At 38.0% G+C, this 12,708-nt stretch overlaps 1 protein-coding gene across 6 annotated transcripts in view; it reads left to right on the top strand.

Moving 5' to 3' along the window:
- RAB28 (RAB28, member RAS oncogene family) overlaps positions 1-11,757 on the top strand; it is a 110,588-nt gene extending 98,831 nt beyond the window's left edge. Inside the window, exons 6-8 of one of the 6 annotated variants that reach the window (XM_006128170.5) lie at positions 227-286; positions 9,216-9,313; positions 11,096-11,757. In XM_006128170.5, coding sequence (XP_006128232.2) covers positions 227-286; positions 9,216-9,308 — 153 coding nt within the window. In that variant the 3' untranslated portion in view covers positions 9,309-9,313; positions 11,096-11,757. Of the gene's footprint in view, positions 1-208; positions 287-498; positions 540-9,215; positions 9,314-11,095 lie in introns of all 6 variants that reach the window. The other 5 variants (XM_075930727.2, XM_006128168.5, XM_006128172.5 and 2 more) reach the window with 5 other exon arrangements.
- The last annotated feature ends 951 nt before the right edge of the window (positions 11,758-12,708 follow it).

Genomic DNA, 12,708 nt, shown 5'->3' with positions numbered 1-12,708 from the left:
CAATCCAGAGTGCTGTTCTACCTTTATATCATTGCTGAATTATTTTAAACAGTATTGAATTTACAAGATGAAGTTATTTTCAGATCTGCTTTGCACAGATCATATTTTTGCATATCTCATTGTTTACAGTTCAGGAAAGGTCTGATGTATTTAAAAGTAACTGGAGGATGTCTGTTTTTAATCATTTAAGCTCTATTTTTTTATGTAGGTCTTCCTGTGTTTTCAGAGAATTGCTGCTGACATACTTGGCATCAAATTAAACAAAGCAGAAATGGAACAATCACAGGTAATTGTCTTGCATATGTCGCTTTTACTAAAATATTTTCTTGGTGTTAAAAAAAATCTGAAATGAATAATAAATTTTCCTTCAAGGTAAGCTGCATCTCATTCATGCTTGAGTCAGTTGTATGTACGGTTACAGCCTTCCATGTATGTTCTTTATTTATGCATAGATTTAAAACATTCTACACTTACAAAATTTGTGTTCTACTAAATTAGAAAAAAGACGAACTCAGAAGATTTTTCTGGTTAAAAATAATGTAAGTATATTTATATACATTCAAGTGTATGTTTATATGGCTATATATAGTTTTATTGTATTTTAAAATTATGGTGCCGGTACACTAATATTTCATTTTCAGTGTGCTCGTTAATTTACATGGTGTAAAAAATGTAGCGCTCCCGTCCTCAAAAACACAAGTCAGAATACATTGACAATTCTGAAAGCAGGAACAAATTTGAAGGGTTTAATTAGATATACATAGAAATAGATAATTATTGATTTGATATATATACAAAAAAGGGACATTATCAAATGTATATATGCTTTCATTAAACACCAGGTATGATTTTATTGCATTTATATTCTTGTTTGTAATTCTGTACATTTTTAAAATAACATTAATTTTAAAGAATTATGAGTTAAAAGAAAATAAAGAAAGAGTGTAAGTCTATGTGGGTAGAAATGTTTCATATTTATATAATGTAAACAATATATTGTCAAAGTGGAGAATGAGCACATGGTTAGAAAAAATATCCCTCCATATGCTACAGTAGGGTAAGGCAAGATTTGATTCATTCGTTGTATCTACACAAGGAAGTGAGGGGGCTCCTTTTTGCTTCTGTGCTGACTGCCGATAACAAGGAGAGAAAAGAAGCCCGTGTAAAGTAACTATTCCCCTCTATACAACGGTGGGTGGATGGGGAGTAGTTGGTGTTTTGACTCCAGAGCCTCTACTGCCAATGCTTTAGGCAGCCTAGTTGTACTAGCACCCCTTGTAGGATTGCCACCTATTCAGCTTTTCTATGGATCATCCCTTTTTGAGGTAACATCATAAGGATGTTCAGTCTGCACCGTCAACTGTCCTGTTTTATGGGTTTAGGGTCATCCCAGAGGGTCTGGTCTTTTGTACCTGAGTGGTTTCAACACTAACTGTGCTGTGCTAGGTATAGCATAGTGTTACTGACTTTAGAAAATGAACATAATTCCATTAATATGGCACAGATTTATATCTGGTGAGAATAAAGCCCATCATATTGAAAAAGGCTGTGAAGAAATTGCTTCTTTTATTAGTGATAGAAATGTAGCCATGTTAGTCTGGGGTAGCTGAAGCAAAATGCAGGACAATGTAGCACTTTAAAGACTAACTAGATGGTTTATTAGATGATGAGCTTTCGTGGGCCAGACCCACTTCCTCAGATCAAATAGTGGAAGAAAATAGTCACAACCATATATACCAAAGGATACAATTAAAAAAAATGAACACATATGAAAAGGACATCACATTTCAGAACAGGAGGGGGATGCGGGGGGGGGGGGGAAGGAAGGTAAGTGTCTGTGAATTGATGATATTAGAGGTGGGGAGAGTGGGATGTTTGTGAGCTAATGGTATTAGTGGTATTAGCTCACAAACATCCCACTCTCCCCACCTCTAATATCATCAATTCACAGACACTTACCTTCCTTCCTTTCCGCCCCCTGCATCCCCCTCCTGTTCTGAAATGTGATTTGTCCTTTTCATATGTGTTCATTTTTTTAAATTGTATCCTTTGGTATATATGGTTGTGACTATTTTCTTCCACTATTTGATCTGAGGAAGTGGGTCTGGCCCACGAAAGCTCATCATCTAATAAACCATTTAGTTATTCTTTAAAGTGCTACATTGTCCTGCATTTTGCTTCTTTTATTAAGAATTTGTATTATGCATTTTAATTACCTTCCTGGAAGTACCAATTCTAAAATATCTTCTGTTTCTTCCAGTTTCAATAGGGACTGAAGGGGAAAGAGTTGTTCCAAACAGTTTTAAGATTGACCTCCTAAGGAAGCCTTTGTTAGGGATGTGACTATGGTGACTTCTGTATAAGTACATAGTTGACCTGCTGTATTCCTCTTTGGACTATGACTGTATTTAAACAATAAGATGAACATTTTGTGTCATTCAGTGTTTGACACATGCAAAATAGAACTAATTGAGAAAAAATAAATTTCGTCTTCATATTTTCGTCCCCAGAATAGGAAAAGTAGTTAGTTCACATTAATGAATACAAACTCTTTAGGATAAAAACTTGAAAGACTGTCAATACTCTCATTAAAAACATTCCTATTTTTTCTAAATTCAGTTAAAAAAAAAGTAATTTCCCTTTCCACTTGACTGTGTGCACAAACATTGAGCCCATAAGGATTTTGTACACACCCTTTCAGAAACACTAGAAAATAAGGATTAAAATACAGAGTCTAACTTGTATTGTATCGTGATTTTATAATTTTATAATACATATATTTTTAATGTACTTATTCTATGCAAAGGATTCTCTTCTAACAGTTCAAGGGGTGGCATTGTTGGCCACTGTTGACTTAGTAATTATTAAAAAATAAAAATCAGTCAAATATGTTTGTAAAAATTTTTACACTTTTATGGACAGTCTGCTCTTCAGTTTCCTAAATATATAATAAATCTATTTTCTAATCTTATAATAAGAAAATAAGTCTTTCCCAATGCAATATTTACAATTTGTGTTGAAATATATAGCTAGCTTTTTTAACAATAGAAGTGGAAAATACATTGTGCAGTACACACTTTAACAAGCCAAGCAGAATGGCTATGAAAAACTTTCGTATGCTACACAAATTTAGCAATTTTTTTTGCCTTTATATATGAGAGAAAGAGAGGTGTTTGCTATGTGCTTTTCTCAATTGCATAATGATTTGTGTGTAAATCAAGGCTGGACAAAATACAACTCGCGGGCCAGATCTGGCACACCAAACCAGTGGATCTGGCCTGTATGGATGTTAAATTTTCATTAATTAACTAATCAAATAGTTAAGGGCACCTCCGCCTTTGAAGTGTAGCAACAGCCCCAGGTCTGTTGCTATGCTTCAAAGGTGAAAGCACTGCATGGAGCATGGGGCTGGGGGATGGGAGCGGGGGGACTCAAACAGTCCCCCACTGGCTCCCTGCTACTGCGGCGGTTCAAAGCGGCAGTGCTGCATGGAGCCTGGGCTCCATGCAACGCTGCTGCTTTGAAGCCCCCCCTCCTCTTCTGATACAGGCAGCAAAACAGGGATAGTTGACTAGTCATTCACATCTCTACTGGCTTATGGACACAGCGACAGCTTTAGTCAGGCTCCCTGCAGTGCCCCACCCCTACATGTTGCTCAGATCTGCAGGCTGCAGGGCCCCGTTTGTTTGTAAACAGCTGCAAATCCGGCCATAGGGAGATGCCTATTTGAAGATGTTCGCAGCTGTTTACAGATGCACATGACCCTGCATCTGGCTGTTCTGAGCTGCCTGCCGCGGCATGGAAGGCAGGTAACCTGCTGGGCTGCTGGCTGTGAGTTGCCCAGATAAGTATTCTGATCAGAGCCTGCCTCTGGCACCTAGCCCCTCCCTCTCCCGAAACCTCTGCCCCCTCTCCTGCCCCTCTACCCCACATAATACAATCTCTCTGCCTCCCTTCTGCATCCCTAACCCTTCCCAGCACTGCATTCAAATCCCTTGTCACAGGTCATAACCCCCTCCTGCCCTTGGTCACAACCCAAATACCTGCCTCCCAGGGCCAGCTTTAGGAAGTGCAGGGCCCAGTTCGAACAATTTCGACGGGGCCCCACAGCAATTCTGATTGATCCCCAGCTACCTCCCCTGCCTAGCCCTGGAGGTAGCTAACACCCCCCCATACCCGCCCCCTGCAGTGCAGGGAAACCCTGGGCTCAACTCACACCTCCTCCGGCATACTTCCGGGTAAAGGTGGCAGGTTTGTATAATTTTTGATGGTGCCCCATTAGCCACACTCCCTGACCCACATAAGCCAAGCCTCTGGAGGTAACATGCTCAGGGAAAGATGGACACATGATCAGAAGTAAAAGGTGTCATGTCACCCCTCTTGAAGGACTTTTCCCACCATCCTCCTACCAACAGGGATGAGTCTGGCCCTCACCAACCCCCGCTCTTGCAACTATCCTGCAATTGCATTAACCCAATGTGTGTGACATTAACTCGGGGGCAGAGAGGCTGGGGGAGGTGTTTCCTCTAAGGCTATGTCTACACTCGCGGCTTCTTGCGCAAGTACAGCCGTTCTTGCACAAGAGCCCACAGAGTATCCACACTGCCCGCCTGCTCTTGCGCAAGAGCATTTACAGTACGGTGTGGTAAGAGAGGGCATCTTGCACAAGAGCTATGTTCTTTTTTAACAGGTGTAAGCTCTCTTGTGCACGAGGGCCGTGTGGATGCTCGGCAGGGATTTCTTGCGCAAGAAACCCCTATGGCTAAAATGGCCATCAGAGCTTTCTTGTGCAAGAGCGTCCACACTGCCATGGATGCTCTTGTGCAAAAGCACAGCTCGCATATGGCAATGTGGACGTGTTCTTGCACAAGAACCCTTGCGCAAAAAAGAAGCTGCCAGTGTAGACATAGCCTAAGAGTTTCCTCCCAAGAGCAGAATGAATTTTGTGTTGTGCACCAGTACTGAGTTTATGTGGCTTATTTGGATGTGCCACTGTGGCACCCAAGTTATTAACCTTTACCTATCTCCTGATATCTGAGGAAGCGCTGGTAAATATAGAGGTGGGGGTGGTCAGGGACTAACCTTGTGGACCAGAATTTGCCCACCCTTGGGCTAATGCCTCCGTCTCATATCTTGAAATCTGTAAGTCTAGGAGACAGAATACTTTGACCACAGGGTTGGAGTGAGGAAAGGAGAAGCCTCAACCTTGTGTCTGAAAAACAATTGGAAGGAAATTTCATAGCAGGAAAACCGTAGATTTTCTAGTTTTTACATTGAAAAACTCTCATGGACTACATCTAACTGCACCCTTACCTCGAAATAAGCTATGCAATTTGTGCTACACAAATTGAAGCAAAATGCAGGACAATGTAGCACTTTAAAGACTAACAAGATGGTTTATTAGATGATGAGCTTTCGTGGGCCAGACCCACTTCCTCAGATCAAATAGTGGAAGAAAGTAGTCACAACCATATATACCAAAGGATACAATTTAAAAAAAATGAACAAATATGAAAAGGACAAATCACATTGCAGAACAGAAGGGGGATGCGGGGGGGTGGGAAGGGGGAGGAAGGAAGGTAAGTGTCTGTGAATTGCTGATATTAAAAGTAGGGAGAGTGGGATGTAACTCACAAACATCCCACTCTCCCTACTTTTAATATCAGCAATTCACAGACACTTACCTTCCTTCCTCCCCCTTCCCACCCCCCCGCATCCCTCTTCTGTTCTGCAATGTGATTTGTCCTTTTCATATTTGTTCATTTTTTTTAAATTGTATCCTTTGGTATATATGGTTGTGACTACTTTCTTCCACTATTTGATCTGAGGAAGTGGGTCTGGCCCACGAAAGCTCATCATCTAATAAACCATCTTGTTAGTCTTTAAAGTGCTACATTGTCCTGCATTTTGCTTCAACTACCCCAGACTAACACGGCTACATTTCTATCACTATGCTACACAAATTGTGTAACTTATTTCCAGGTAATTTCAAAATAGGTTATTTGAAACATCCCTTAACTCTCATGGAACAAGGGCTACAGAGATGCTGAAATAGCACACCCATTATTTCAAAATCTATTTAGAAATAACGGACCACTTTAAAGATGTGGAATAGCTATTTTGGGATACTTCCAGTATCCCAAAGTAGCTCCGCAGTGTAGACGTAGCCATGGAGTAGCATATGGCTTCATAATTTTTAGAAGCATGGAACTGTGTTCTTGCCAGGGAGGAAGGATCATCTTGATATTGCATCACTGGATGGGGAGTCAGGAGGAGCTGTAGTTCTCTTTCATGGTCTGCCAAGGATTACCTGTGTGACCCTGGGCAAGTCCCTTACTCTCCTGTATTTCCTATCTCCACCTGTAATGTGAGTATGAAACTTCCCTATTTCACAAGTGGGTTGTGAGAATACATTCTTTCAAGTTTCTGAATCACCCAGATTCAAGTAGCATCAGGCCAAAGTTAGGTTGCACTTATAGCAACCAGACGCTATTTGTATTTTTAAACAAAGATCAGAACTGGGTTCTATTTATAAAAATGTTCATTGTTTAAATACTGAACTGATGCCTTTGGAATTAGTCCAGTGAGTAGAATATCTGCTTAGGTACATAGTGAAAAGAGCACGAGAGTGGAACTGCTGTTTTATCTTTCTAACTCTCATAGAAATAAAGATTTTTTTAAAGTTATAGCTCCAGTCTTTGATGTAACTGCATGTGTATATTGAGCCCAACATTGAATTCACATAACCACCAAAATTGAAAAATCTATATGTCTGAGAAACACAAACCAGAACAGAATCATGAGATCTGAAAAGCCGTCTGATTTCTTAACACTCTGGCACTTTACAGAAATAACATTGTGGACTTCCATGATTTTATGCATGACAATCTCAGCTTCCATTTAAAAAGTTTATTATTCTTATGGAGAAAAACCTGAAAATGTGACTCAAGTGCATCCACTAGGTAAATAAAAGCAACTTTAAACTTACTTATTTATTTTTGGGAAAATAGTTTCTAAGTTAATATCATGATTTTGCAGGCCTTCACACTCAAATGTTCAAAGATTAGCCATATAAAACCTTGTGCCATGATGGAAGGAGCTCTTGGTCCCGTTAAAATCAACAGCAACTTTCTTGTTGTTGACTTTATTAGGTACAAGTGCAGTCTTTTAGAACATGGTGCCTCCTAATCAAACCTCAAGTCAAACACCAGATAAAACAAAAGTAGACAGCTATCTACATAAGCCTGCCTGAAACTTGAGCACGTTTTCAAGGCGAAAGAGCCCCAAAACAAAGAATTTACACATTACATCTTATTTTCAGCCCTCAAATTCCGTACTCTTAAAACACAAGGGGCTTTTGAAACTTAAGGAAATGGCTTTTTTACTAATTAAATGTTTTTCTTTCAATATTTTTTACTTCCAGCATAGAAACTGCATGAGGTACAACTTTGTTTTTGTGCACTGGCAAGAATTAACATTTTTCTAAGTGATACATGTTTTTTTCTTTAACCAAATGCCAATTCAGCATAGTAGTATTAGAGTGGCAGCCTGCTACAGTAAAGTGTTTGGCATTAAAGCAAGATCTGGAATTCTGCACACCTGCAGCAAATAAACATACGGATCTGATTTTTGATAGAAATTGGAGCCTTGGCTAATACTTCCAATCTTATATAGAGATGAGAGAGAGTATGTGTGTAGCTAGTGGGAAAAAATTGTGCATGCTGTTTCTTCACTTATTTAGCTGAAATGTCTTTAGAAAATCCAAGTCATTTATGTTAGTCAGTCTCTTGCCACAAAGTGACTTAAACATAGATCACTAACCTAGCTATGTTTACATGATGGGATTTAAACCAACATTTGGGGGAGCAATTAATTGCGTACTGATTGTAAGGATCCTTTTTCTTCAGTCTAGCAGAGGGCTTGGTATGAAATTGGGTCCTCTGAGGTCAGATAACACTGTTTAATGCTGAATCCCTGCTAGCGCCTTGCATGGGATTTGACAACCCTTTCATTGATAACATCAGGCCAGAAGTGTAGTGAATCATGACTCTTGTCCACTAGATAAGATATGAAGTTGATCAATTAAAACTTAAGCAGAGTACTTCAGCAGCTAATAAATCTAGACCCTCAACCACCTAGTTCAATTACTATTGCTTGTTTTACATATTTTCTTTATTTACAGAGGTTATCTTCAACAATGTTTATATATTCATGTCCATATTAAATGATGTTTCCTTAAAAAATATAAAACCATGTTCCTCCATTTTTGCCTTGTTTGTAACAAACATATATTTTAATTATGTCAGAACTAAAATATTAGGACAGAGATAGTCCAGTAGTCTCAGTCCAAATAATAACTATCTGTAGGTTTCCCCTGCCATTTTGCATTACTGTTTTATTTGTATATTTGTATTTTTCTCCTGTTAGCATAAATATATTTTTTTATTCTGAAGACTTTTTAATTAACATTTTTGTAAAGGGTAACATGTTTTGGCAGAGGATTGATTGTTTTTACTATAGGCAAATATTTGACAAAGAACATTGAAGGAATTCTTTTATTAAGCCTGAGTGAAATTTTCATTTAGAGTCATTGGAGTTCAACCATAAAATGCAGATAAGCACATCCTCTACTTTTCCTTTTGCAAATTGCTTCAGGAAAACTTGCAGGTGAAGAACAGTTGACAAGTAAAACATGTTCTAACTGAAAGCGTAAGCTTTCACTTTGTCATTTTGGAAATGTTTTTAATTGTACTACATTTTTGTAGTGGGAATTTTGCATGCATATTTTTAATTCAATTGTTACAATTGTGAATAGAAGTGGATTTATGTAGCATTTACATTATTTAGAGGCAAAAACAATATCTGTCCTCTTTCTCCCCTCGCCCCCTTTTTCAATCCTTTTTTGTGTCTCAGCTGTAAAACATTTTTATTGGGTGCTTAACCTGATTATTTTGTATTGTTTGTGGGGGGAGAGCATGACTGGTGATGAATTTGAAGACTTACTCCAACTCCAGCTATAAAACTTTCTGCTAGGTATATCTCTGTCTCTTATTCAGCACAGCATTTTTGTTTTGGTTAATTGGCTTAACTTTTGCACTGACATTTGTGTTATTCATTCCTTCTTTTCAGCTATTGATCTGTCTCTCCATTGTCTTCTTTTTGTTTTTCATTCTCCTCCTTGCTATTTGTCCATTATATTGACATGTGGTTGACAGCATGTTGTCAGGGCAGAACTAGTGAAGTATCCTGAAGATAACCAACACTCCAGCACTGCCAACTGTCAGAGTAAAGTCTGTTCAGTGCAATAGTTAAGGTATCATGGTAAAAATTAATGTTTTTTATTACTTTGCTTTTCTATGAAGTAGTAAGTATGACAATGAATGACACTCTGAAATATTTTGTACTGTATGTATCTACTAAAAGTAAATGTGTTGTACATATTTTTACAACATGTACCCAGATTAAATCAAATTTCAAATACTGATTCATTCCAAGCAGCTTTGTAGTAATATCATCTATTAATATTTTGGTGGCAATTTTCAAAGCTGAGCAGTCAAACTGACAAATACTAGTTCAACATGGACACCTTATTCCTTATTTGAGCACTGCATGTGGAATTGCATCCTCTAGATTTGTTGTCCAGATTTGAAAACTGGGTAAGCTCATTTCATGTTTATGTTCTAACGGGCTATATGTCACAAATAGTAATATACAAAAGTGTAGCTTATGGGCCAGTTAAAATAGGATGATGTTCAAAAGTTAAAGTTTTAGGTAGCTTATTAGTTATTTGGTAGAAGTCATTACTAATAGCAAACACATTGATAACAAACTGAAACTAATTTTGTAGAGATCTGGTCTTCGATAAAATACTCATGTGTTTTAAATCTTTTCTGCAACAATACAGAATGAGATCCCTATAGAAATTCTTTTGTAAAGTGGAAGGCTCACACAGTATACAGAACACACCAAAGTACTCCCATCAAAAGTTTATTAAGTTCTTAATGAATAGATTCACAAATAGATATGTAGAGTACATAATATGGAAGATATCTAGACTTTGTATTTGTTTTGCTCTTTAATTTTTCTGCCTGTTACAGCTTTGCTGAAAGGTCATTTTGTTAAACTCAATTTTGTTTTGGTTTTAAATTTCCTATGAGGGCAATGAGGGTATGTCTAGATTACATGCCTCTGCCGACAGAGGCATGTAAAATAGGCTACCCAACATAGTCAATGAAGCGGGAATTTAAATATCCCCAGCTTCATTAAAATAAAAATGGCCACCATGCTGTGCTAGCTCAACTGATCGTCAGTACATCATGTGAGTCGATGTGGATCGGTCAACAAGGGAAACCTTTGTCGACCGCTGCCTTATGCCTCATGAAATGAGGTTTACAGGAGCGGTCGACAAAGGCTTCCCTTGTCGACCGATCCATGTCTTGACTTGCGCGCTGTGCCAACAATCAGCTGAGCTGGCACAGCGTAGCGGCCATTTTTATTTTAATGAAGCCGGGGATATTTAAATCCCCGCTTCATTGACTATGTCGGGTAGCCTATTTTACATGCCTCTGTTGGCAGAGGCATGTAATCTAGACGTACCCCAAGAGTGAAAAATTTCCATTTCATACGAACAATAAATACTAAATAATTTCCAGTTCAATCAATAGAGTGTTATTCAAAAATTCCACATACAGTGCTCTTATTAAACACAAACTGTTTATTATTATCCACTACCAACACTTAAAACAAAAAAACTCATGAAAAAAAATACCGTTTACTGATTGTAAAGAGTTATGTTAATACAAATATCAGCCTTACACAATTGTCATGAAAATTTAGCAACAAATGCACTCTTTTTCTATCTAGTATCAAGAAATCAATATCTAGAATGAGAATGCATACCTAGGCAAGTCTTTCTGCTTCATTTCGAGGAAAAGAGTACTACAGTATATGTCTACTCAGACTGATTGTTTATTAGCCGAAACATTTATGTTCCTAGGTTCATTAAAATAATTGCCACGTTAAAAGTTTTTAACGTACTTTGAACAATATCTGCTTCTGATATATTGATAACTGTTGTGTTTTCTTTTTATGACAGAGGGTGGTGAAGGCAGATATTGTAAACTACAGTCAAGAGCCTGTGGCAAGAACTGTTAACCCTCCTAGAAGCTCAATGTGTGCAATTCAGTGAAGATATTTTTCTTTGTATTGATACTGTTGGAAGCCTTTCTTCCCTTACACAGGCCTAGAAGTTGCCAGGAACTTTGTTTGAACAGTGACCATCACTGTAGTGCAGTTAGAGGTTTTGAAAGCTTGCTATGCCATTGTGTGTTGAAAAGCAGCAGGCATTTTGTTTGATTGGCCAAGATTCAAACATTGGACCACACACTTTGAAAAATTAAGTATGTATACTTATGAATTATATTCCCATAAAGCAATGTTACTGTGTATATATATGCCCTCCTATCTTTTTAATTGATGTTGAAGTAAAATTGGATTAGAATTTCTGTATTCGAAATTGTTTTAAAGACATTACAGCTGTAAGGTATTTTACCAAGGCATTTTGTCTTTTTTTCCTGTGATCTAAACTGACGCTCAACAAAATGTAACTTGGAGAAGCTATTGTGAGGTTAACATTTGAACCAGTAATATATTTTATGTAGGAATAATTTGGAAGATATTCCATTGTTATATAGTGCAAAAATGTATAAATTGTATTTAATGAGAAACAGTCCTTGAAATAAACCTATGATAAGAACATACTTTATTTTTTCTTAAGAACCCAAATTGTCCCCATCACTACTTGCAGGATGCCAGTAATGAATATTAGTGTACTATATCAATGTCCTGTTTATATTAGATGCAATGCATGTGTGTGTTCAGGAATTTGGATGAACCTTGGTAGTTTGGACTTTATGATGAGCAACGTATTCAGCGTGTATTAGAAACTGTTGTTTAGTTAATTAGGATCAGTCAGTTTTAGTTGGTTCATGGTCCCCAGGGATGTTAAGTTCCTTGGCAAGATGGGCTGGATTGGGTTTGGCCCGGCACCTTTTTCTTTCCTTATAACCCAATTTCAACAGCAATTCTTGCCAATACTGTTCAGAGTAAAAGCCACACATAAAAAGTTAAGTCACTCAGTCTTATCCTTTCTGTGACCAAGAAATTTCTTCTCAGTTCCAATGAATATTACTTATTTCTGGAGAATATTTCACACATAGTGTACTCGGGAGCACATCTAAATGGGAAGCCCAAAAGAAATGAGATTTAAGACAGACTGCTCGCTTTCAGTCTTTCTTAGCCTTCTGAAGTGGGGGAAATCCAGTAGAATTGGGCAGGAGAATCTTGTTAATGTTATAGGGTGAACAATATGAGAGAGGGAGGAAATGAAGCAAGTAATGGGAGCGGACAATCCCAGTGCCTTGGAACCAGTCTGTGAGAGGTAAGATTCCAAAAGAGTGTTACAAATAGCATGTGTGTCTGGTGTTTTAATAATTTGGGGCAGGAGGGGGGGGGGGGAGAGGTAGGGATTCCTGTACTATTTTGATCAATATGCAGTATGAATGGTAGCTACAACTGGATGGTAGAAAGTGAAAAAGGGCTATGATTTATTATTTATGAGTGCTCACCAGTGTGCTAGGTACTCCACAGAAACAAGCTGAGTACACAATAGGCAGATTTGCAGCATGAACACGCTCTATTTAGGGTTAA

This window comes from Pelodiscus sinensis, chromosome 4 (assembly GCF_052426305.1).
Source record: "Pelodiscus sinensis isolate ZL-2025 chromosome 4, ASM5242630v1, whole genome shotgun sequence".
Lineage (NCBI taxonomy): Eukaryota > Metazoa > Chordata > Testudines > Trionychidae > Pelodiscus > Pelodiscus sinensis.
The sequence above is the reverse complement of the archived record's forward strand: the minus strand, read 5'-3'. Positions and strand labels throughout refer to the sequence as shown.